General features: G+C 41.3%; 1 protein-coding gene across 2 annotated transcripts in view; it reads left to right on the forward strand.

Annotated features, from left to right (window-relative positions):
• Nucleotides 1–27,512, forward strand: part of CHN1 (chimerin 1) — a gene marked incomplete at its 5' end in the record, with an annotated part of 205,135 nt that overhangs the window by 33,508 nt on the left and 144,115 nt on the right. The window contains 3 exons of one of the 2 annotated variants that reach the window (XM_082260779.1): nucleotides 9,625–9,663; nucleotides 12,344–12,399; nucleotides 24,229–24,260. In XM_082260779.1, coding sequence (XP_082116905.1) covers nucleotides 9,625–9,663; nucleotides 12,344–12,399; nucleotides 24,229–24,260 — 127 coding nt within the window. Of the gene's footprint in view, nucleotides 1–9,599; nucleotides 9,664–12,343; nucleotides 12,400–24,228; nucleotides 24,261–27,512 lie in introns of those variants that run through there. The other variant, XM_082260778.1, reaches the window with a different exon arrangement.

Genomic DNA, 27,512 nt, shown 5'->3' on the forward strand with positions numbered 1-27,512 from the left:
TGGTCCAACTCGAGTAATATAGGAGCCAGAGATCCAAGCAATCGAGGAGAGGTCTGATCCACCCAATAAAGGGATCACAGGCGTTGGGGGTCCTTGTGACCTGCTGCTAGCTGGTAAGAGGCCACGGTTGTCACATCCCAGCACCTGGAGCACTGTGAATGGATTAATAAGAATTCACCAAGCACAATTTTGATTGCATGCTATTGCTTGGACTTTTAAACACTACTTGGAGCACATTTATATATTTATACTTTTTTATATATTCTTATGTGATTTTTTTATATATCCTTATGTGATTTTTGTATGGAATTCTTTATATATTTATTTATTGGTTCACTGATCCACACCTTTGTGGATTCATTTACTTTGAGAAGCACAAGCACTTCTTAATTGACGGTTGTCACATCCCAGCACCTGGAGCACTGTGAAGGGATTAATAAGAATCCACCAAGCACAATTTTGATTGCATGCTATTGCCTGGACTTTTAAACACTACTTGGAGCACATTTATATATTTATATTTTTATATATTCTTATGTGATTTTTGTATGGAATTCTTTATATATCTATTTATTGGTTCACTGATCCACACCTTTGTGGATTAATTTACTTTGAGAAGCACAAACACTTCTGAATTGAAATTGCACTGGTATGCACTTTTCTTTGCTAATTGCACCAATAGTAGATCATATATATATTTGTAGCAATTTTTAATCACATATATTACACTTTAAATCACCTATTAATTTTTATAACACGTGATATATTAAGATTACCAGCGCCTTTTTACCTATGATATATACCTATTTATTGTTTTATTACAATTAAAAGGGCAGCAGGTTCAACAATCTTTTATTTAAAGGGCCAGGCGCCTTCTCTTTTCTTTTTATCCTTGTATAGTGGAAGACTATTGTTTACCAAAGTTTTCCTAAAGGAGATAGAAACGGGAACCTGCTTCTTCTAATGAAGTGCTATAGCCTGTCTAGCATTAAAGAGGAGGCCCACCAGTGTTCTCTCTGCTACAGTGGGAATCAGATTTTCTACCAACCCCAGTATACAGATTTCAATGGAAAAAGGTATCCTGATTACTGTCACCGTGTTCATCATGGAAAGCACCTCTGACCAAAATCTGGCTATAACTGAACCAAACCAGAAAACATTGGGAAAATCACCCGGGGAGTGACCACATCTCCAGCAGTCTGAAGGATGAGAGGAAGACATGGCATGGAGTCTAGAGGGCATAAAATAGAGGGCGTAAAATAGGCCCTGTGGACAACTGTCTCGTTAGGTAACCAAAGTACGGAATGGAAGGTCCTATATGTCATCCCTGTCATACAGACATCTTTGATGAAAACCTGCTCCAGAGTGCTCTGGACCTCAGACTGGGGCGAAGGTTCATCTTCCAGCAGGACAACGACCCTAAGCACACATCCAAAATAACAAAGGAGTGGCTATGGGACAACTCTGTGAATGTTCTTAAGTGCCACCCAGCCTAGACTTGAACCTGATTCAACATCTCTTGAGAGATCTGGAAATGGCTGTGCACCAACGCTCCCCATCCAACCTGAAGGAGCTTGAGAGGTCCTGCAAAGATGAATGGGAGAAACGGCCTAAAAATAGGTGTGCCAAGCTTGTAGCATCAAACTTAAAAAGACCTGAGGCTGTAATTGCTGCCCAAGGTGCTTCAACAAAGTATTGAGCAAAGACTGTGAATACTTCTGTACATGTGATTTTTTTCTTTTTTTTTTTTTCATTTCTTAATTTTAATAAATTTGCAAAGATTTCAAACAAACCTCTTTCACGTTGTCATTATGGGGTATTGTTTGTAGAATTTTGAGAAAAATAATGAATATAATCCACTTTGGAATAAGGCCGTAACATAACAATATGTGGAAAAAATGAAGCGCTGTGAATACTTTCTGTACTGATGTACTGTAGGTAAGGGTTTACAACCACTTGGTGCCGATTCTCACTACTGCGGGTGCGCTGATCGCATGTAATTTGGAGCGCACTGCTCCTTCATTACATGCAATCTCCTGTGCGGATGCGAATTCAGCCATACACTTTGTATGGCTGAAATTCACACTGCACCCGCACAAAAGACGCACAGGACCCTTTTTTTCAGCCGCATCAGGATCGGATCGCACAGTGGTTCACACTTGTGCGATCCGATCCTGTGCAAACTGTCAGATCGCACTGCGATATGCGATCAAACTGGGGGTGTCGTTAACATTTAATTGACACCCCCTGCGTATCGCATATGGCAGTGTGAACTGCCTCTTGTGCGGATGCGATGCGGGAATAGGCTGTGCCTTCCCGCATCGCACAAGTGTGAACCGGGACTTAGCCTGTGGATTCATCTATTAAAAACAACCAGTTATGTTGCTGTGACTTGTAGTATTTACAGCTTTCATGTTTAAGCATGTAAACAAATACAGATTTTGTCTGATATGTAACTTTGATAGAGAATTGCATACATTTTCTGTTTACCTTGGACTATATATACACTATAGTTTCATTTTCCATGGTTTGACTTCTGCTTTTTAGAGCTGTCTAGTCTAATCCTGCTTTAGTCTTAGATCTTCTTTTCCATGGAGTTGTCCATATTTGTTAAGGACAAATTTTCTGAAGTCAGCAGCCTGGGGGGAATATCTTATGATCTATATTTCACTTAGTGGACTGCAGCCAAGAGCTGAGTGATATTGTCCATGTTCACTGACTTCCATTACTAATGCATCTTGGCCCCTGCCCCAGCTCCACAGTCAGAGCTGTGTGTACAACTGATGGGGTGATTACCATATTATCCTGTGCTTCCAGTCCATTTCATAGACCCCCTGTGATCTTAACATTTTCCTGACTTCCAGACAGCTGGATTAGAGCACAAAGCTAGCACCTTGGCCATTAATCTGGACAGTTAATGATAGAAACAGGCAGTCAATCTGCGTAAGTGACAAAAACATTTTATAATAAAATAAGAAAAAAAAAAAAAAACCCTTAAAATCTAGATTGTGTTAACGTTCTGTCACTTTTATGTTATAACCACTAGATGGTACTATACAGTTGCTGCCGTGTGTTTGTCTGTCAGCTATAGTTGAATTGTGTGTTGGGAGGAAAACCTCATTCTTGATTTGTCTCTGATAGAAGCTGCCTTTCTTTGATTTAGCTTCACTTTCCCAAAATACCAGTGTTTTTTTGCTTTTTTAATTTTTATATATATATTTTTTTTAAATTTTTATTTTTGTTTTTTTTGTTTTTTTTAAATGCGTAGTGCGTACAGTATATGCCAGCATATAGAACGACCCCCTAATTTTCCAGTTACAATATAGATTTTGGGCTATACTCACCGTATGACTACCCCCCTTTTGCCGTGTACACCCACTAATCTGTCAGCCCAAAATTAATATTCTCTAATCGCTCAGCCTACTGGATGTGCGGTAATACTGTATGTACTGTAGCTTCGGCTACATTCAGTATACCGTGCTGAGGCAATCCCAGCGAGTGATTGTTTTCTAATACAACAATGTACAACAATGTTTCAAAATTTGGCCTTTTGGTGTCTACCCTCGTTCCCATAGGAGAGTATCAGGCTGCTGTGAATGGTCTAAAAGGCAAATGGTACTCACATTTGGCAAGAGGTTAGTTTGGCTTGTGTGGGTGGTAAAGAGTTCTGTCTTGCTTAGATATATGATCTTCACAATGGTATATTAAATTTCAAATACAGCTCGGATTGGCTCAGTCAGAGGTTGTAACATCATCAGCCCGCCTCTCTGACTCGGCCAATCCGAGCAGGCTTTGTATTCATTAATCGAATACATCACCTACTGTGATTGGCTCAGCGGGGTATACTGTATGTAGCCGAAGCTACGGTACATACAGTATTACAGCACATCCAGCGGGTTGAGAGATTAGGGACATTAGTTTGGGCTAGATTGGCCCAAACTAACTATGTAAAGTAGTCTTCACATTTTATACTCCACGTATAAGATGACCCCTGATTTTTGGGGGATGTTTAAGGTTAAAAAGTTGTCTTGTACGCCAGCATATAATGGTATGTACATGGGAGCATCTCTTTACTTTAGAACTCTCCCAAAACAAGTGAGTAGGAAGGCAGAACAGTCCGAAGTAGCTTAGAAGGAACTCTGAAACATCTCAGGTGCAAGTAGAATGGACTCAGTAACATGTTATATCTGCCTTTTATACACAACCTCTTTTTCACCAAGTTGCATAGCACCTAACACACAAACCAGTTCCACATGCCCTTGTCCTTTGATGGCTTTGCTTCCTTCACTGCTTTAAAGTGATTAATAGTACAGCTCACACAGAGTGGAGCTAAAAGTAGCCGGGCAGAGAAAAGGATTTTTTTTTTTTTTTTTCCTGATTGGACTGGCCCAGCAGTGACCAGCTGAAGTAGAATAGTGAGGGGCAAGCAGGGCTGGGATTTACCCATCAATATCTGTCTTTAATTGCAGGTATTGTTAAATTAGGTAATATCCTGTTGTTAACTATATACTGCTACTGTGCAAAGTGATAATGGCATCAGGTTAGTTGGGCCATGCCTTGCTTTTTTCTGAGTGATAGGTTACTGACACTCACAAAAGACCACAGTGCCTAAGCATCATGCTTGAAGTTCCCTTTCCTGTGCTCAAGCAGGGCAACGTAAATGAGTCACCTAACTCCCTCTGGAAGAATTGGGTTTTCTCACTCCTGGAAGCTAAACAGATAAGCAAGGGGTGGGGGCTGTTGAGGAAGGTGTTGGGGCCCTTTTACACAGGCAGGCTGTTCATCCATATTACAATTGTCTGTTTTCAGACAGAAAACAGACAGCAATTCATTCCTATGGGCTTGCGGATGTAAAAGATCATCATCCATTTAGATCCATCAATGTCCGTACATTCTGTTTTTTTTTGTGTATGTCTGGGCAAAATCTACAAAACAAAACACATTCAGCACAGCTCTCTAATGCAGTGTTTCTCAACTCAAGGAGATATTATTTGCTGTTCAGTGATTGCAGTATTCTAGTCTGCATCTCCCCAAGGTAATACTTAAAATCTGGCCTGTTAGTGTGCCCTGAGGACCAGAGTTGAGAAACACTGCTCTAATGCATGTAAAATTCCCTTGTCATGTTTCTTTAAAAATGGTGCAAGTACACCAATAACACCTGTTGAGCATGACAAAATTGCAGTCAATTCCAGAAGGCTAGCCATTGTTGCACTTCATAGTATATGTAAACCCTTACCTTCTAAAACAACACGTTCCATTTATAATATAAATAAAAGGGTAAACATTTGTGTATAGATTAAATAAAAAAAAAAAGGGGGAAGAAAAAAAAATTTCATTTTCAAAGTGATCAAATATTCTCTGTTCTTATCTGCATAAGGAGTGCTGAGGGAGGAGAAACCACAGTACACTGGTTTTCCCAGTGAACAGCTGTGCAGGGGAGGGGAGTGGCATTAGAATGGGCCTGATCGTTGGAGGAGATCAGGCTGAGTTCTCAGCACAACTAGAGCACTAACCAATCCGGACTGTCATGCCTAGTCAGTTTTTGATAGGAAAGCAGAGGGACTGGCAGCAACACCAGGGATTTCACATAAACAAAGCAATACAAAGGGAACACAATACTTTTTCATACAGGTACATGGTACAGCAGGCACACATCAGGAATATGAAATGTTGGGTTTACATATTCTTGGAGAGCAGGCAAAACGGCAAGCAGCAGGTATGAAAGAGGGAAGTGGGGATGTAACCAAGGAGAAGTTAAAGACCCTGTAATTTAGATCTAAAGGTTCCATATCCAGGTATAGAAGACAGGGTATACTCTGCTCTCCAGCATGCCTGTTTTTCGCACTGCTCCTCCATTTTAGTGCTGCAGCCTCTTAAAGGCCTCTTCAGCATTCCACACTCCCAAAAGTGTTGCAGTTGCTTCCACCATACCCATGTGTTACTGCAGCCTTTTGTTAGCTGCAGGACTGAAACAGAGGAGAAAGTAGAGATATGGGCTGCTAGAGGGATTATTATACTCCTTCTATTGCAGGGACCTGACTCTTTTAAATCTTTAGATACCTGACGGCATCTCTCTTCCTAAAGTCCAGCTGAGGAGAACTAAACAGGACTGAAAACACTGCTGGAAATTTCAGTTTAGCAATTGCAATGTTGTCAGGCAACAGGAAATAAGCTGACGGCATTTCTGGCAGGACCTCCAGGTATTTCAATGTTTTTAAAATAAACCTGGGCCCGGGTCACGCACACTTAAACTTTTACATATTCTGCAATATAACTTTAAAACAAGTCCACATTCACCTCTGTATCTATAAGCATTGTGAACATTTTTCATTTTCTTTTTTTTTTTTTTTCAAAATAATTTTTATTAGGTTTTATAGAAAGTAAGATTACAAAAAAATGTATAAAATATACATCAACACACAATCGTAACAGGTAAGAGTTATCAAAACATTTGTCAATGTCAATCATAGAAAAACCATTGTGTCAACCAGTAAACATAAGGAGGTCCAAGCAACAGGCTTGGTATGCAAAGAAAAATATGATAAAAGGGCTGAAAAGGCGAAGAAAGGGAAAGAAAGTAGGATGAGAGAGTAAAGATAATGAATGGTGTTGTTACTGAAGCAGTATTTAGTATCTCAAGGGATAACATATTACTACATATCATAAAACATTATATGTCTCAAGGAAGAATTAATGACTCATGGTGTTACACATTTTCCCCATTTGGAATGTCTGAAGGATTCCCACCTTTTTGTTAGGCAAATTTCCCCTCATTGCATGCCAGTGTTTCTTCATATTCATAAGAGCCATCTACCAAGTTAGTTACTACTTTGATTGATAATGCCAGAGTGGACTTCCATTTTCTCGTTATTGCCAGTCTAGCTGCATAAAGTATATGCAGCTAGACTGGCAATAACGAGGTCTGTAAAGGTCTGTAAAAAAGGTGGATATATATCCTGATTTACGCTCAGTAGTGCCTGCTCAAATATCAATTTATTCAATATACCTGTGATGTCTGCAATAAGTTTCGCAATGCCCATCCAGAAGCTACGTACAGAAACACAGAACCATAGCATATGGGCTAAGTTTCCTACTTTCCCACACTCCCTCCAGCAGAGATTGGAGGCTGAATTTATAAATTTTGCTAACATGTATGGCGTTCTATACCATCTGAAATGATTTTTTTGTTATATTTCCCTGAAGTTGGAACACCTGGTGTAGGTGTGGTTAAGTCTTATAGCTCTAAGCCATTGGTCTCAGGTAATAGCTTTAAGTCTTGTTCCCATTTTAATAATTGAGTCAGTTTTTCAAGAGTGTTTGCCCTGCAGTACATTATATATCAGCGTTATCCCCTTACTCTGAGGGTTTTAGTGGAATCATAACTTCAATAGTTGTACTGGTAGGGATACACGCTGTGTTTTTTGCACGTGATAAAATGTGCACTATTCTAGCATATGTCATGTAATCCTACTCTCCTAGGTATCGAGTATTTGGTGCATAGGTCCTGAAATGAGATGATATGGTCTTGTCGTAGAATAGTTATATGTACTAGTCTGTATCCTCTCCAATACGTTAATTTCAGGTCTGGGGAGAGGAAAGATGGTGCCTCCAGGGGGATTGGGACAACTTTATGTTCAACATTTGTATCCTTCGTCCCCATAAAGTGATCTCAGGCCTGCAGTGTAGCTGATATAGTAGGGTGCATGCTGTATAGAGAATGTGTCATCAATGTAGTAGCTAATAACAACAAGTCACTCAGTGTACCCTGGGTGACCACCGCCTGTTCCCCTTGGCACCAGAATGGTGGTTGAGACAGATTAAACCAATATTTTCTCTGATCCAATTTAGCCGCTACATGGTACTCTCTAATATCTGGTACTCCCATGCCCCCCACTCTAATATGTTTTATTAAGGTTTTTATGAGGATACCTCGCTTTTTTTTCCGCTCCCAAAGGAATCTCGATAGGTGTGCTCTGCATTTGTTTGTAAAATGATACTGGAACATGTATAGGAAGAGCTCTAAAATAGTACAGAAGTTTGGGGAGTAGGATCATTTTGAATGTAGCTAATCTACCTGACCAGGTCAAGTAGAATTTTTTAAGTCTGTTCAACTCTTGGGTGAAAGTATGTATAAGGGGTTCAAAGTTAAGTTTATATAACTGTGAGAGTGGGTTAGTTAACTTGATCCCTAGGTAATTGATAAACTCTTCCTCCCACATGAACGGTATAGATTTTTGGATAGACAATCTCATGTTAACTTTCACTCCAATGCCCAATATGCTAGATTTATTCGGGTTTACTTTTGAAATAAGATATTGAATTAAACATTTGCAATATTTCATGCAAAGCCATGAGGGAGAGAGTCGGATTAGCGAGAGACAAAATTGCATTGTCAGCAAAAAGTGTAATAGAATGTGATTTTTTTGCCAATTTTTATACCTTCAGTTTGAGGATGGGATCTAATGGTCTCCGCCAAGGGTTCCATTATGAACGTTTTCATTTTCAAAGTTCACAACACAGACATGGAAATCCTTTAGTGGTTGGTGGTTGCATTATTATATTTTTTGTCTTCAGGCTTGTTTATACTTTCTAACTACTTGTTAACCATTTGCGCTCGTGGCCTTTTTCTCCCTAAGCCCCTGTTCACATCTGTGCAATTTCACAGGTCAAATTGCATGTCAAAATGCAGCCCTTTCCCGGCAATGGCACCGTCCCACTTGGTGCCATGCCGACTTTGCGGCACTGCACCGATTTCCAAAAGTAGTTCCTGCACTAGTTTTGGTGACTTCGGGGGTGACGTCAATTGACATCTGTGCATGAACCCGCACAGATGTCTTTCAAGTCGCCCCCCAAATTCAGACTGAAATGCGGCTTTGAAATCGTGCGAGTTCAGATGAAGTGGCAAAGCTGCTTTCAATGTGAACGAGAGCTAAATCCCCTCAAGTCCCAGATTTGTTTTTGTTTTCACTTTAGAGGTGTCTTGGTTCTATCTTTCTTAGGTTTAGGTTTCTATCTTTTTTGTAATCTACCCAAACATACATAATTTTTCCGGGGGGACTTTTATGTATCATGGAGGAGTGGTAAAGCAAATGTGTTTTACTTTAGGAGAGCTTTCAGTACATTGCGACACATGCAGTAGAAAAAACAGTTTGCATAAAATAATAGTACAACATTAGAAAAGGATTACTTTGAATAGATTGAGGGCACAAAATACCACAATGGCGACTTTTTCACAGGTTTGTGATCACTAAAAATTGAATGGTTTGTTGAGCATTTGATGTTCATCGAATGTCAACAAGACCATCCAACTGCTTAGGAGCTGCTGAGTCGAACAACTGATGTCCCTGCGTCATTTTAAACACCACCTGGGACTCAAGTACCGTAGTTAAAATGCAGTACAGCAAAGGAAAGTAATTGGCAGTAAACTTCAAATTGTACAGATCATTACACCAGGGCTGGAAAGTTGTGTAATTATTGAAGGCGGCTTTCTATGACTGTCTGCTGAAGACATTAGTTTTGGGTGGATTCGATTTTGTAATGTGTTTTGATCATTCGTGCAGTTTAGGTTAAATTGTATCAGTCTTTTTCTTGCAAAATTAATGGTCTTAACTTTTTTCTTTTTAGATAATGACGAGTACAGGCCGCCAGTGTGGAAATCTTACCGTAAGTATTCCATTGTGATATCAATCTGTATATATTGAATATTACTACAGTGAAACCCATTGAAAAGAACATGATGTTGAAATATTTGCTAAGTGTTCGTAATTAACCATGGGGTGCTGTAATTTTGATGTAATCTAGAAGAAAACCGGAAAGGCTCCAGAGTCTAACGCAGCTTCTGGCTTTTTAACAAGTGGGAATTCCATCCTGTTTCCTCATTTATATAAAATAGCATTTGTATTCAAGGCTGCCTGAATGTAAAAACCATCATACAGTTGTGCTCAAAAGTTTGCATCCCCTCGGAGAATTGGTAATATACTGTACAGTAAGTACCATTTTTAAAGAAAACCTAGGTGAGCAGGCAAAACACAGTTCTTTTGTTTATTATGGGATTCATATTCAACTGTAGGTCATAGCCGAAATGCACAATCCTAAAAAAAGAAAGGCAACAAGTAAACAAATGAAATGCCCCCTGTTCAAAAGTCAGCATACCCTTATTCCGAATACTGTGTATTGCCCCCTTTAGTATCAATGACAGCATGCAGTCTTTTGTAATAGTTGTCTGAGGCCCCAAATTCTTGCAGGTGGTATAGCTATTCATTCGTCTTGGCAAAATGCCTCCAGGTCATGCAACGTCTTTGGTGTCTTGTGAAATACACTTTTGAAGTCTCCCCAGAGTGGCTTGATGATTTTAAGGTCAGGAGACTGTAATAGCCACTCCAGAACCTTCACCTTTTCTCTGCAGTTACCACTGGAGGGTTAAATTAGCCTTATGCTTAGGCTCATTGTCGTGCTGGAATGTCCATCTTCATTCAGAACAATGAAAAAACTATTTGCCAGTGTTTTCTGATAACATGCTACATTCAGTCCCCCCCCTCCCCCCCCCCCCCAGAAATTAAAGTGTGCCAGAAGCTGTGTAACTGGGCTTTCTTGTAGCATTGGTGCAGTAAAGGCTTTTTTCTGGCAACTCGACCATGCAGCCATTTCTGTTCAACTGTGGTTGTATTGTGCTCCTTTAAAACAACCACCCCGTCTTTTTCCAATGCAGCCTGTATTTCTCCTGTGGTTATCTGTGGGTTTCTCTATGTATCCCGAACAATTCTTTTGGCAGTTGTGGCTGCAATCCTTCTTGGCCTGCCTACCTGACCTTGGCTTGATATCGAGAGATCACAGAATTTTCCACCTAAAGTAATTGAATAGTACTGTCTGGCATATTCAAGGCTTTGGATATTTTTTTTATATCCTTATCCATCTTTATACCGTTCCATTACCTGGTTGTGCAGGTCTTTTGACAGTTCTTTTCTGCTCCCCATGTCTCAGTATCTAACCTGCTCAGTGCATCCACGTGAGAGCTAACAAACTTATTGACTATTTATACGCAGACACTAATTGCAATTTTAAAAGCCACAGATGTGGGAAATAACCTTTTAATTGCCATTTAACCTGAGTGTCAGGGTATGTAAACTTTTGATCAGAGTAAGTTGGGTGATTGCTGTTGTTATGATTTTAAAAAGAAGCCAAACAACTATGTGATAATAAATGGCTTCATATGATCACTATCCTTAAATATTTAATTTTTTGGCACGATCAGTCATATTGTCAGTATTAATGCCAAAATGGATTTCTGCCAGGGTATGCAAACGTTTGATTACAAATGTATAGTTCCATTATTACAAACAACGATTCTGCTTTTTAACCTCACTCATAATTTTTAAGCCATTATAAGTGCTTTAGGTTCTTATTGGACAGAATGATGTTTTGACTTGTTGGAAAATGTTCCTCCACTGGGTGCCCATCCTGTTCTGTGTAGAAGGAATGAAAATATCAGCTGTGGGTAGGGATTGCATTGCATGCCAGCAGCACTCTTGTGAGGAGGGGCAAACTTTCCCCACCTATCCTTTTTTAGGAGTTATTTCATTATCTATGAGCAGCCTTACCATTGGCACATAAAATGGGTTTGTAGATAACAGAAATACCCAGACTATCCCTCAGGTGCTACTAATGCATCTTCACCCCATTGGCCACTGGTGTGTATCAAAAAAATCTCTGCCTGTTCCCCCTGCCGCATGCTGTACATTTCTCCTCTGACCACCTACTTCACTATAGGACGCGGGGGGGGGGGGGGGATACAGACATCCGACACTCCCAGAAAGTGTTGAATGCCAATGAGTATTAGGCTGGCTTTACACTAGCAAAATTTTGTTTGAAATATTTTCTTTTAATGTTTTTGATTTTCTAATTGTAAAAAGTTCACATTAATGAAGGGGAATTTAAAAAAAAAAAAATATTTATTACTGTACATCGCCCAAAATCAGGCCATATGCTCTTATCCATGCAGTAACCTAGATTCTGTGTTGTGTGCAACAATTATTACAGGAAATTAAATCTCATATGAATCTCAGCTAGCAATACTGAAGTCACTGTTATCGGTCCATAAGTAAAATATAGATGTGTGAACATTTCTAACGTGCATGCAGCTTGATTTCACTTAGTAAATTGCCTTTTTTAATGCATCTGTTTAAAATGTGCATATAGGACAGTGATCCAACCTGTGTGCAGTATTGGTTTTCTGTCCGCCTAGTGTGCAGATAGTGTTCGAAATGGAAGACTGTTTAGACTGTCCAGAGCATGTTCTTTTTATCTGAGAGATATGTAAAGCAACACTTGTATGTTTTTTATTCAGTGTATCAGCTGCAGCAAGAGGCGCCGCATCCACGAAGAATTACCTGCACACAAGAGGTAGGTAGCCATGTTGTCAAACATCAGTAAATGTCATACGTTTCCCTTGCTAAAGAAAAATCTATTTAAATCTTGAACCTTTTGAAATTCGCTATAATAAAATTGTAGCTACCCTGTGTAAGGAGATATCACTAAGTGGGTGGGATATTGGAAGTACTCATATAAAAAATTTTAGATAATGTATGTGGTCAGTTGTATCTGTATGATACCTTGTGAGCATTGTTCAGATGTTACAGAAGCACGTGTACTCATATTTTCCCTGGGTGGCAGACCTAGCTTACAGCAAAATGAATGTGGCATAATCAGAATGGTTGGAGAAAAAAATCTGTAAAGCCGTCTGGGAATAAATCTGTTGTAACACACAAGCAGGAGTTGTCTTTTTTTTTCTTTTTAACAGATTACCAACAAAAGGGTTTTGAATGGATTGGTGCGCTACAGCACTGCCTGGATGAAAACTGAACCTACACATCTCAATGTTTACTTTTCATTTTGACAGAGTCCTTTAAAGTGGTTGTAAAGGCTCAAGGTTTTTTACCTTCATGCATTCTAAAAAAAAAACCTTCTGTGTGTTGAATCCTCCTCTACTTACTCAAGCCCCTTTTCGGTCCAGCGATGTGCATTAGAGCCTCGGCTCTCTGGGGACTCTCACTCTTCATTGGCTCCTGCTGCTTTCAATCACAGCAAGTGTCAATGAGGGTAGAGAGGGGAAGGGGCCAAGCCACAGCACTGTGTGTAAATGGACACAACAGTGCCGCAGCTCGGGAGCGAGCCTGCTTGGCTGCCCCTAGAGCAAGCAGGGCTTGCTCTGGGGGCACTTGACGGGAGGGAGGGGCCAAGAGCGCTGGCAAAGGGACCCAAGAAGAGGATCCGGGCTGCTCTGTGCAAAACCACTGCACAGAGCAGGTAAGTATACCGTGTTTGATATTTTTGCAATGCTTCATTAAAATTCTTACATCAATATACATTTTATTATTTCAATTGCATGTATGCCCATTGGACTTAAATTTAAGGGGATAGCTTACAAGGGAAAATACCTGTGTAAGAATCCTCTGATGAATAGTCAAGCTTTGACTTGTAGCAGAACCCACTGTGCTCCCAGTGAGATGAAATAGGTATTCCTTGACTAGAGCACAAGACTCAGAATTCAGAGGTGGGTCAGAATTATTTTTTTTTTTATCTGTATGGTATTACACTTCAACATTTTATGTCATATTTATTTATTTTCAGAATAAATAAAAAATTAAGCCTTTGTTTGAATTTTATATTTTGTAATCAACATTTTTAAAACAAACCTACCTCTGTAATAATTCAGTTACATTGAACTATGCTACTGCCTTCAGGAGAGTGGACACAAAAACAAAAAAAGTTCTAAGACAGATGATCTCCCCCAGTAGCCCCCTCCTACCCCCATCATACTCCAGTTTTTTTGCTAGTGTCCTAAGAGAATGGATGTCTTCTCTACTCTGAGAGTAGCAAACTTTATTTTATGATTTTTTTCAAAGATCAGCTCATCTTCAACATTACCATAGAGGCCATGCCCACACCCTGCTGTGAGAAAGGAACGGGGCCAGTCTGTAGTTTATGCTGCAGGCACTGGTCTTTGCTGTAATTGCTTTCTTAGACACCTGTGTGTAACGTGTGACTTTGCTGCAGAGCACTACACAGTGTTCCCCGTTTGGTGGAACCCTGTCCTTAAACACACTCTTTAGGTAGTGTTCCCACTGGCAGGGCAAAGTCTATCTAGCTTGGGCATGTTCCTGGATCCTGCCTTTCTATCCTTAGCAAGTCTGTGTGGGAGCCTGGCTGTATTTTACTTGTTTTGGTTCTTGTCCTTCGAGGTTAAAAGCTAAGTTCACCTTTTTTACCATGTCACATCTATATTTAGAATGTAATATGGTGCTCTGAATGTTCACCTGGTCTGCTGCCTTGAAGTGACAATGTCACAAGTGGAACTAATCATTTCTTCTACACCATTTGTAAGTAGCCTTTGTGGGCGATCGCTCACTTGCATACTTTGTATGGTGGATCATAAACACTCGGCAGCGGTCCTGTGTAGGGCCTTGCCTGTGTACGATCCGCTAACGTGGATAAAATCTTTACTTCTCCCTTTGCCCAACAGTATACTATTGAGGAGGGATTTGTAAAAAAAAAAAAAAAAAAAGTGGGCCGTCCTCCTAGTGCAGGGGTCCTCAACTCCGTTCCTCTGGGCCCACTAACAGGCCAGATTTTAAGTATTACCTTGGGAAGATGCAAACTAGAATACTGCAATCACTGAGCAGCAAATGAGATCACCTGTGATGTAATTTAGTTATCTTGCAAACCTGGCCTGTTAGTGGGCCCCCGAGGACCGGAGTTGAAGACCACTGCTCTAGTGGACAAGTTCCTTTAATTTCTCCCAGATTTTCAAAGCAAAGCCTTGAAATGGTTCCGACTAAGTCCTGAATCCTCAAACTTCCATATGAGAGTTGTCCTCGCAATGAGAGGGTTCCCTCACTTGTCAGATTGGGGGATGTTTGTTGGCCTTTGGTACCCTCTGGTCCTAGGAAATTTCAAATGTTTGGGCCCAGAATATTGTATCTGCAGGCTACAACCTGGAATTTCAGTTTGCCTTCACCCCACTTCATATTATCAAACCTGCCAATGCCCCCACAAAGCTTGGTGTACCTCCATGTTTCTGTTTTGGCACAGCATCTCTCTTAAGGGATCATAACTGTTGTCCCAGAAAAGGAAGGGTCCCATGATTTCTTTTTTTTTTTTTAAATCAGAAACAAAGTTTATTGCAGAAAACAAGAATTTACAGGTTTCACAGAACACATGCACTTGCACAGAGGAAGATACATCCATATACCATGAGTAGTACATACCCAGAAGAACCGATCCCCACCGAAAAACAGTTGGTCGATCAAGCATATCAAGCATATCACAGAGACCTCCATTATACTCCCCCCCCCCCCCCCCCACATGGAACCCACCTATCGGCAGCAGAAACATTACATTACTGTAGCAGACGATCAAGAATCAGATCAGCAGGAGCCAAACCTGGTTGTGCCAGCCAACCACCCCAAATTGTGTCATACAGGGTCCCATGATTTTATATCCAAGCCTGTTCACCTCCCCCAAGGCTAAAAGAAGCATGTGTTCCATTATGGATCTAAATGTACTCAACTCCTTAGAAAAATTCTGCATGGAATCCACAGGTTATTGTTTTCCCCCATCCGGGACACCTTCTGATCTCTATAGACATACAGGATGCCTACTTGTGTGTCCACAGTGTCCCAGATGCTTCAGCACTACTTGTGTTTTGCAATGGCCACACAGCACTACAAATTGCCCTTTCCCTGGTCTGTCCACTGTGCCTCAGATCTTCACCAACACCTTAAAAAAATTCTGCATGGAATCAGTCATTGCTTCCCTTCATCCGGGAAAACCTTCTGGGGACACACAACACTACCTGTGTTTTGCAATGGCCACCCAGCATTACCAATGTGTTGCCCTTCCCTGATCTGTCCACTGTGCCTCAGATCTTCACCAAGGTGCTAGCCCTCCTGTTCTTGCTCTGCTTGCTTTTGGGGCATCCCCATACTTGCATATCTAAACAACCTTCTTCTTAGGAAACAGTTGGCACAGGCTCTATCCACCAATGTGCACATCCTATAGAAGTTGGGATGGTGTTCTCCTTGGGAGTTTCTAGGCCATAGGTGCTCAACCTATGGCCCTCCAGCTGCTGCGGAACTACAAGTCCCATGATGCATTGCAAGCCACTGCAGTTACAAGCATGACTCGCAAAGGCATGATGGGACTTGTAGTTCCGCAACAGCTAGCGAGCCACAGATTGTGAGCACCCATGATCTCGGCATGATCCTTGGTTCGACCCTGTCTAGGGTTTTTCTTTCACATAACAAACTCCGGATTCTCCTTTTCAATACACAGTGGGATTCAACCAATCCCCTGCTTTTCTATTAGGTTTCTGGGCTTATTGGTGGCATCTTTTGATGCTGTTCTCTGCGCTTCAAACCATTGCAACTCAACATTCTGGCAGTGTGAAATAAGCAGGCCTCAGTCTGTGGACTATACACCTGACCCAACGACAAAACCAGGCCTGCCCTGGCCTGCTAGATAACGAGTCTAACCCTGGAATTAGGGAAACCCTTCCTCCCAGTGGTCTGGAATGTTCTCATGACAGATACTAGTCTGTCAGACTGGATAGAAGTCCTAGATACTCGTGGTACAGGGAACTTAGTCGCTGGGAGACGATCATGTGTTTACCGGTGTACTGGACCTCAGTGTGATTCTATTATACTTTCAATGCTAGACCTTTTCAAATGCGAGATCTTCTGACCAGGGTACAGGCAGACAATGTCACGTCAGTGGCTTAAAGCAGGAAAGGGAACCAGGGAAGGTTATCAGGGAAAAACTAGAAGTCTCAGAGCTCTAAAAGTATCCCTCCTGCAGCACTATTGTGTTCTGCCGGTCGGGCCCAGAATACAATGCTCACTATAGCCACTGGCAGGTGATCGCACAAAAAAACCCAGACAGGCTGTTTATACTGAGGTTGATCAATAGATCTACATTACCGTGTGTGTGTGTGTGTGTGTGTGTATGTGTGTGTGTTAGTGGTCCAGGTTTGCAGGGCGGCTACCTGGTCGTCGGTTCATACCTTTACAAAATTTTATAAAGTTGATGTGAGGGCATCGTCGGATGCCTCTTTTGGCTGCAAGGTTTTGCAGGCCGCAATTTGAGGAGACCGTTGGTCTACCTCGAGGGTTTTTTTCTGTTGGATTTTCAGTTGAGTCTCATCCTTTTGTCTGATGAGCCTTTAAAACTTCTAGTTGGCACCGGTTGGGCCTTCTAGATTGGATTTTGATTTGTTATCCCACCCCTCATTTGTGGCACTGCTTTGGGACGTCCCAATTTGATATTAATCAAGAGGACTGCGTCTGTCAATGAGCGACAGAGAAAAATGGATTTTTGTAAAATCTTACCGTAAAATCCTTTTCTCTTAAAGCGGTAGTATCACGATTTTTTTAACTTTTAACTACAGGTAAGCCTATGATAAGGCTTACCTGTAGGTACAATTAATATCTCCTAAACCGGCACGGTTTAGGAGATATTTGCAGTGCATGCAGCCGCTCGCACGAGCGGCGCATGCGCTCTGAAGGTCCGGCGGACCTTCAGCTTCCCTTGCCGGCAGCTTGCCGGAAAATCGCTCCCGCGCGCATGCTCGGGAGTGACGTCATCGCGGCTCCGGCCAATCACAGCGCCGGAGCTGCCGAACCCAAAAGAGATGCCGTGGGATCATGTCAGCGCCCGCAGCGGTGTCCGGGGGTCCGTGACGGGGCTTCGTTCTAAGGTAAGTAATTCATAATGAGCTAGTATGCGATGCATACTAGCTCATTATGCCTTTGTCTTGCAGGTTTTTTTTTTTTTTTTTCTCATGGGTTTACAACCGCTTTAAGCTCATTGACAGACGCAGTACCCGCCCCTCTACTTTTGAGTTGGGTTAAATTCTCTGACACTGCTTTGTGACATAACTGACATCCTGTAGCAGGGAGAGAGAGGATATACCCTCTGGGACTGCCCCTAAGGTGTGGCCAGAACGTTTTCCTTCTGCCTAGTGTCCTACTCCTGTAGAGGGCAGTATAACCCAATTTGATATTAATCAAGAGGACTGCGTCTGTCAATGAGCTTAACCACTTAAGCCCCGGAAGATTTTACCCCCATTCCGACCAGGGGGTATTTTGCGATTCGGCACTGCGTGACTTTAACGGACAATTGCGCGGTCGTGCGACGCTGTACCTAAACGAATTTGACGTCCTTTTTTTCCCACAAACAGAGCTTTCTTTTGGTGGTATTTGATCACCTGTGCGATTTTTTTGATCACGCGCTATAAACAAAAAAAGAGCGTCAATTTTGCAAAAATAGCAATATTTTTCACATTTTTTTATATGAAATTCCCCCAAAAAAAAATGTAAAAATCAAAATTTTTTAAAATTTTCGGCCAATTTGTTTTATGCTACCTATGTTTGGTAAAAAAAATCGCAAAAAGCGTATTTTGATTGGTTTGCGCAAAAGTTATCGCGTTTACTAACAAAGGGAAAGATTTTTGTCATTTTTGTTGTTTTTTTTTTAACGCGTAATGGCGGCGATCTGCGTTTTTTTTTGCGGTACTGCGACATTGCGGCGGACAGATCGGACCCTTGACTGACATTTTTGACACTTTTGGGGTTACCAGTGACATTTCTACAGTAATCAGTGCTATACATATGCACTGTTACTGTAAAAATACACTGGTAGTGAAGGGGTTAACTTTATTTGGGAGGGAGGGGCTGTGTGTGTCCCTAGGGGCGTGCTTTCTACTGTGATTGGCTGTGGCTTCAGCTGTAAGGACACTGATCAACGGATCTACATACTAGATCCGAGTGATCAGTGTCTTTACAGCGAGGAGAATGACAGGCAGCTTGTTTACACAAGCTGCCTGACATTCTCCCTCTCCCCCGCCGATCGCCGAGTGGCCGGCGGACATGGGGTCCGCTGGTCACACGCGCGGGGGGGTCCGTGACCACGCGGGAGCGGGAGCGCGCCTCCGGGGGCGCGCGCTCGCTCCCTAGACCCTCACAAGCAAGCAACGTAGCCCTACGTTAGTTTGCCTGTGAGGGGCTGACCGCCGACGTAGATAGTCGTGCGGCGGTCGGCAAGTGGTTAAGAGAAAAGGATTTTACGGTAAGATTTTACAAAAATCCATTTTTATCATGTTCAAAGTCTTTGCTGACATACATTCACCAGAACCAAATGGTGGGTCATTATGATCTGATGAGTGTTTTTTGGACTGTGACTAAACTAATATGTAAATCGCTATAATTAGTGTGGAAGAGCAGAACCCCTGTGCAGCAAGAGAAACGTTCTAACCACTTAGCCACTATTCGTGTTTATCAAAATTGAATATTCAATGCCGAACTGTGATTGTAAAAGGACATCGCACATCTATCCTGTTTATAATATACTAAAAATGTTGCTTCAGGATTGTTAAACATTTAATAATTTCACCTAATGACAAATGTGTGTATATCATGGAAGGGTCATGGTGGGAGTCATAGTAAATACAGCTGCATTGTTTACTAAATACAGCTGTGTGCTTGTGCTCTAAATACTTATTATGGTTTCTGCTGACTTGCTTTGTGCATAAACAGAAATAAAGTTGAACACTTCAATGCAGCTGAAGAGTGGGTGGATAATACAGCGGCTTTCTGAGATTTCCTTGAGAAATTGTGGCTTTTGTGTGTATTTTGAGCAGGGTGTGGTATGTTGTAATTCCTGTATGGATTGATCTCCTTTTTGATGCATTTTTTTAAATTTTTAAGCAGTTTGAATTGAGCCTCTGGAGTTTAATATTTCTGCTGTTAACTCAAGCCAAAACATTTTTTCCTTATCTCATCAGTTGAGGGACCCAGGAATTGTAATAACTTCAATACCAGGCACTTTTACCCCCTTCCTGCCAAGGCCACTGTCGCAGTTTGAATGACAATTGCATGATCATGCAACACTGTACCCAAACAACATTTTTATAATTTTGTTCACACAAATAGATCTTTTTTTTTGGTGGTATTTAATCACCACTGTTTTTTGTTTTTATTTTTTTTGTCTAAATACATGGAAAAAAGACCGAAAATCTTGACAAAATCAAACACGTTTTTGTTATAAAATTTTGCAAATAATCTTTCTTCGTGAATTTAGGCCAAAATGTATTCTGCTACATTTTCCTTGGTGAAAATAGCCCAAATAGTATATTATTTAATCTGTAGAAAAGTTAGAGTCCACAAACTATGGTATACAGTATATCTAAAAATCGATCAATCCTGATTATAAAAAAAAAAGTCAGGACTGTAAAGATATCCCCCAGATGACCCCTTTTTGGAAAGTAGACAGTCCAAAGTATTCAAAAGGCATGGCAAGTTTTTTTGAAGTTGTCATTTGTTTGTCTTTTTTTTTTTTCTTTCATACTGTGCAGCACAGCATCATACTGGTGACAGTACGGGGATTTTTTAAATTACTTTTTTCTATGTTTCTTTTCCTCTTCATTAAGGTAAGAAAAAAAAAAAAACCTGTCTGCATGCAGCTCCCCCCTCCCCCCTTATACTTACCTGAGCTCAATCTCAAGCTAGTGATGTGCATGAGAGCAGAGGCTCGCCCTCTCTTTGTGCTCAGACACAGCAGCAGTAGTATGGGGGGGGGGGGGGGGAGTGAGACTTATGGACACACAGAGCGGGGTTCAGGAGGGAACCTGCATAGTTAACCCCAGAACAAGCAGCTGGAAGGGTACCCAAGAAAAGGATGATCGAGGCTACTCTGTGCAAAACCATTGCACAGAGCAGGTAAGTAGAACACATTTGTTGTTTTTAAAGATAAAACTCAAGCCTTTAGAATCACTTTAAGGCTAACTTTTTTTTTTTTTTTTTTTTTTGGTAGCTCCTTTTTTTTCTCTTCAATCAAGAAGAAATTCCTTTTCTTGTAGCCATCACCTATTTAAGGCTAGCATTTGAACTGGCATCCCAGGTGGCCCAGAGATTTCCTTCTATCCTAAAGCAGTTTTGGCCTTTCATCTGAGTCAGGCCATTGTTATTCACTTTCTCTCTCCACATCAAATTAGTTAATATGACATTTCTTGTTGTAGTTTGGACTGTGCGAGTCTCTCTCCCATCACTGATTCTTCCAGGAAGACAGATTTTTTTTTTTTTTTTCTGTGTCATCCTTGGAGGATCACATGAAGGTGCACTGGTTTCTCTGTCCACCATATCTAGGTGGTTCAGGCAAATCATCATCCAAGGTTGTGGTCTCAACGATAGCTTCCACCCTTTCCTGTTAAGGTACACTCTACTGGATCAGTGCATGATTTTTTGGTATCAAGCCACTGTTTCCAGATTTGTAAGGCTCGTCACCTGGTCTTTTGTTCACAAGTTCTCCTAGGTGGATGCTGCAGTCTAATCTGATTCTACAGCTCTTTGAATTGCAGGCAGTTCTTAGGCTGGTAATACATTATACAATTTTCCTTTCGATTTCCCAAAATGAAAAAAAAACGAAACACTTTCCATTTGTATGCAATCAGGCAGGCCCTTGCACTACATAGTTGAAGGTAAATCTAAAGGAAATTGAACAAGAAAACCGTGTAATGTAAGGCCAACTTTAGTTCTTCTAGCTTTCTTGGGTCTGATAGGGTTTGTTTGCGGTTTTGCCCCCTCAGTTGGACTGCTTTTGGACAACCTAAAGGTTAAATACTTCCTGTGTCCCTCTATGGAGAGGAACACAAATTTGGATATTTGTACTTATTGTAAAATCCTTTTCTTGGGAGTCCATTGAAAGACACAAATCCCACCCCCTGTGTTTTATGATGTTTTATGATCGTGCTTTTGAAGCTGCTTTTTTTTATAAAGCTGAGGCATGGTGTTAGTGGAAGGGGTTATCCAAGGCTGACGCAGAGTTCAGTAGTGTCCAATCCTGTAGGGGTAGGTAGTATAAGCTGAAGGTTAATAATAACTCAACTTTTGTTGAGATAAAAAAAACCTCTCCCTCTGGGTGATGTATGTACAATCCAAGGATTTTAACAAACTTAGTTACAGACTCTTACCTTTTTGTTGTTCTGAAGAAATCACTGTTGGTCTTTGTGCATGCGCAGAGTGAATCTGTATTTAAAGCGGAGTTCCGGCCTCGGGGGGTGAAATTTAGATAAACATACCCCCGGAACAGTCAGGGCTAGTGCATTCCACAATGGATAGCCTCTGAACTGTCATGGGTCGTACTTACCTTTTAGAAGAAATACTTACCTTGAAAATTTCTTCTCCAGCGCTGCCCTCTTGGATGTGGGCAACTGAAGCCAGCACGTCCTCTTCTGCGTGCTCTTCCGTGTCCTCTTCTCCCAGAATGCTCCTGCACCGGCCCCGCTCTTCAGTTCCGGTGTGGGCACGTCATCCCTCCACAGCTTCTGGGCATGCCCAGAAGATGTTTAGCAGGGAATGACGCGCCTGCACCGGAACTGACGAGCGGGGCCGGTGCAGGCGCATTGATTCCTGGGAGCGATGACGTTCAGCTCCCAGGAATCAATGCAAGGAGGAAGTGACAGCGCGGGCCGCGGCCGCAGAGGGAGGAAGTGGAAGAAAGGTGAGTATATTTTCTTCAATAACAAGTAAGTAAACAAAAAAAAAATCGTAATTATCCTTTTTTTTTTCAGGTGACCTAGAACAAGAAGATGGCCCAAAATCGATTTTGTCGATTTTAAGGCCGGAACTCCACTTTAAGTGGTTTTATAATTCTCAATCAGCTGCTGCACCTGCAGGACTCTGATGAGGAAATTGGCAAGGCCTTCATCCCTTTTAGACATTATTTCCATTTGGAAGCATCTCACCAAAAATGAAATTCTTTTTTAGGGAATGCCAAAAATGTGACTTGTATCTTAGTCCAGACTTCTGGAAAAATAAGTAAGCCAATCACACAAGAAAGGGATTACATTTTCAGGGGGACGTTCTGTACACAGGTGGCTCCTCTAGGTTGCCATATTGCATTGAATTTTTACAGAAAATTAAAGAGCTGTTGATTGAAAAGGAAAGCTAATTTTTTATAACATTAAATTACAACATGACTTGTGTCACAATTGTATACAAGATACATTTTTTATTTTATTTTTTTCCATGAAAGTGGAGTTGGCATTTAAAGTGGAAGTTCAGGCAAAATCTAACTAATGCTAAACCTGTTCTCTGCCACATGCTAAACCCAATCTATTTAATCCTGTAAAGCAAAAATATAATAACCTATTCTGCAGCTGGTCCGGTCCCAGCATCAGCTGTCAGCGGTGTCTCCAATGTAGAAGTGGGTGCAGGAGAGGCAACTGACAACAGAAGCGCCGTAGTAATTCTATGGATGACCTCACTTCCCAGCCATTTTACAGCTGTTGCCGGTCCTCTCATGCACACCTCTTCTGCTGCTGGAATCCGGACCGGATTGGCTGCAGAATAGGTAAGTACATCGATTTTTTGCTTTACAGGGTTAGAATGTGGCAGAGATTAGGTTTAGAGTTAGTTTTTGCCTGGACTTACACTTTAAAGACTTCCTGTGTCCCTCAATGGACTTTAAAGCGGTTGTTAACCTCCAAAAAAAAAAAAAATTAAAAAAATAAAAACCTGAAAGACAAAGGCATAATGAGCTAGTATGCATGGCACATGGTTCACGGCACAGGGCTCTGAAGGAACAGCACGGGTGGCTGTTCCTTCAGAGCGCCTCCGCCATTGATGTCACTGGCTGCATGCAAAGTAAATATCTCCTAAATGGTGCATGTTTAGAGGATATTTTATAGTACCTATAGGTAAGCCTTATCATAGGCTTACCTATAAGTACAAGTTACAGAGGAAGCTTTACTTCCTCTTTAAGAAGAGTTCTTTACAGTAAGAACAAAAACAATATTTTAGTTTTGAAATCAATTTGGAAAGGTCCCCATTTATGAAATTATTCCCAATTCCTGTCCATGTGAAGGGCGTGAGACCGATCTGGAGGTGCAAGGAAATCCCCCTAATGGAGACAAAGGCAGCAATGAAAGCATATTTTGTTAGAGATTTGGGAAAGTTTTAGAACATCTGTCTAGATTGTGCTGCTGGGTGTCCCTTTTTAAAGGAAGATTTTCTCTCTCTGTTCAAGAAAGGTGTCAAAGAAAAGGAAGAGAGGAAAAAATGAGTAAAGTTCCATTTTTTTTTCCCCTGAAGGAAAATGAAAATCCCACTCCCTTTTCCAGCTGTGGGATTCGGAGCAACGCATGATATGTATGTCATATTGATATGTTTTGTTTTGCAGGTGGAAAACAGACCAAAGTATTATGGAAGAGAGTGAGTTGCCTTTCTTTTTTTTCTTTTAACTGTGTTTTCACTGTTTTCATCCATGTCTGATAGTTGTATGAACTTGGCCACAGCTGATTTAGAAATAGTCAAACTAGTTCTCATTCAAATAAATGCAATTTATGGAATTTAAAGGATAAATTCATCTTCTAGAACATGTCACCCACATAAGTTAGGTGTTACATGCTCATATGCTTCAGTACATGTCCTCATCCCCCCTACCCCTCTTTCCCTTGTGGCAGCTAGTGGGGGATCATCTCCCCGCACCGACTGTCACATTTTGAAAACAAACAAATAGGAAAAAAGTTCCGCACTATGGACAACCTGATAGGGAGATGTTGTTAAGCTGCTGCCCCCACTGAGTCTACCACCGAGGTGGAGTTGGCAAAAAATAAATGGAAAAGAAATGGGTATGTCACTGCTTTGTTGTTTAACGTGGCTTTTAGTAGTGTGTGTCCCTTTTTTAAGTGCACCTAAATTTGGTGTGCTGGGAAAAGTCTTATGGTGTGCAAATTAGTAACGACCATGTAGATAACTCTTAGTGAATATGTGGTAACAAATTCCTTCTAAATAAAATCTTAAATCACTGAAATCATCAAACTAGCACCATATGCAAACACATAATCTACAATAAAGTGACTATGCTGTGTTTGCAATAATTCATTAACATCCATGAAAAAGTGACGTGCTATGATTTAATATAAACCGCCATAAAGTGACATGCTAAAAAGCAACAAATAAGTCCAAATTCCAATGTTGATTGGATTCACAAAGCTTGTGATGTATTGGTGATTTTCACACGTTGCAAGCACAGTCACTTTATTGTATATTATGTGTTTGCATATGGTGCTAGTTTAATGATTTCAGTGATTTAAGATTTTATTTTTAAGGAATCGTTACCACATATTTACTAAGGGTTATCTACTTTATCATTGCTAATTTGCACACCATAACACTTTTCCCAGCACACTAATTTTAGGTGCCATTAAATAGGGAGACACACTACTAAAAGCCACGTTAGATAAAAAGCCGCGCCTTAACTCCTGCAGTGTTAAATGGTTTTCTGTCCTGCTGACAAATTATGTGAAATTTTGGATTAACCTACTTTTGCTCTATATATGTCCTTTTAATGTGTTTAAAAAAAATTTAAGTTTATTTTCAATTAAAAGGCTCACCTTATAAGCTCTTTAGCTGAATTGACTATTCTAGAACTGCAGATTTCTAGCATGAAAATGTGTTTTTCTCTTCAATTCTTTAAAGGATACAGCTGAAACTTTATTTAGTCACCTGTCTGCTATGTTGACAACCCAGGGGCAGCCTCTGAAGACCAAACCTCCTGTCTTCAACAACCAACAAAATTTTTAACTTAGTGCGAGAGTTAGAACCTAGACCTTTTTGGTCTTTTAGATCCAGTTTTATGCTCCAGATGATGGCTTTTCAACAATCAAATTGCTGAATGGGTTACAGGCTGGATACATAACTACTGGTTGTCCCCCCAGTTCAGCCTATGTGCAAATACAGTTCTAAGCAGGACTGGTGTGACATGCAGGGCGGCCCACAAAGGTGCCTTTACTTGTGACACATATGACTGATCAACCTAAAGCTGATGAGTTGCAGTGCCACATCTGGGCAAACAGTATCCCAACTCCAAACGGAGATGATCTGCCTTTCCTCTGGGTATGTCTCTGTTTACTGTCTCCTTCTGTGGGGAATGTGGTGGTTCATGTATTGCAGTCTGGTAAGTGACTGCACTGAAATAATTGAACTGCAAATCTCAGCATGCACTGCCCTGCCCTATTTCTAGACACCAGACTCTCCTCAGCAGAATCAGGTGCACTAGCTTCCCTGGGAAGACATTTTGCCACAATGGGTTCCCCCACTCTGTCTTCTCCCTGAATGCTGGGGAGTGTGATCTCCTCCAGCCTTGCTCGTGGCCACAATTGCAGCTTATACAGCAAGCAGCGGTTCATGAGAGATCTTTATTTTGGTTGCTCCTTATTTAATATGGATTTTTCCAGCTTTGCAACTTTGCGAAGGCCTAGTAGCTGTTGGGGGCAGTCCTTTTGGTTTTTGGAGCACAATCCAACAGCAGTTTTTGTCAACCGTTCTATACGTACCATTTTCCAGGACCTCCGTGAGTGTGTGCACGGCCTGTAGGTGGGAAGGTTTTTCCCTCCTAAGGGCCAAAGTCTGTGGGGCATATGATGGACACAGGAAGGGCCAATCCTCAGACTACAAAATTCCAGGGACAGGCTCTCTTTGTCGTCTTGTGTAAAACTAGGTTTTTTGATTCAGCCTCCCTGATTGGCTTCCTTTGCTATGCATGCAAGTCATCTTCTTCCTTACAGGCCTCACTTGCCTCCTCAAACTCTCCGCATAAGGCTTCGGTTGCCTCGGGGTTTAACCTTTTGATTCCTTCCAATCTATGATACTGCGTTGTTTCCCATACTAAGATGGCTTTATCACATAAACCTTCTAAGATGTCCCTTCTGAGGTTTCTGACGAGGAAACCCAGACACGAAACGGGACTCTCCTGTGGTGCAGATTCTGATGGTGCAGATTCTGAGCCTGACCATTCCAGTAGCAAGAAGGTTTCAGCAGCTGATGAAAGAAAAGGAGTTTGTATCCGCTCTTATCAAAAAGAACTCTTAGGATTCAGGTAACCACCTTCTCTTCCAAGGACTCCACTTTTCTAATTGGCATCCACAAGCAGTTTGCTAAGGTCTTTCCTTTAAATTTTTTTTTTTTTTTTTCTTTGACTTGCTCTCCAAAAATCTGTCACACCCAGCTCAACCATTTACCTGGACTAGACATTTTGCTGTACAATATTCCTTTGAGAAGAAGAGAAAATGGTCCTTTTCAATTTGCTGGAAAAGATTATTAAAAACGTCGGGGGCGGTAAGAGCTAAAAAATGCTAGAGAGGCTTCTCTAAAGTATTGACCTTCTACAGCCAACTAGTGCATGAAGTCCTTTGCTGCCCAGTGCATAAGGCATTCATGGCAGACAAGGCCACCTCAAACCTGTGAATAAGCCTTCCTGTGCATGAAGGTTTCCTCCCACTCGAAGGTGGGGGGCTGTCTTCTGTTATGGACCATTGGTTGGCCCTATTAGCTGGACCATTGGTTGGCCCTATTAGCTGGGTCTAAGAAGTGATTTAGTCTTGCTAGAAATTAGAAACCCATTTGTGCCCTCCTGAGTGTTTTTGTCTCACATCTTTAAGACTCTCCACACAATGATTATTG

Source organism: Pelophylax lessonae (assembly GCF_965119305.1).
Source record: "Pelophylax lessonae genome assembly, chromosome: 6".
In the NCBI taxonomy this organism is placed as follows: domain Eukaryota; kingdom Metazoa; phylum Chordata; class Amphibia; order Anura; family Ranidae; genus Pelophylax; species Pelophylax lessonae.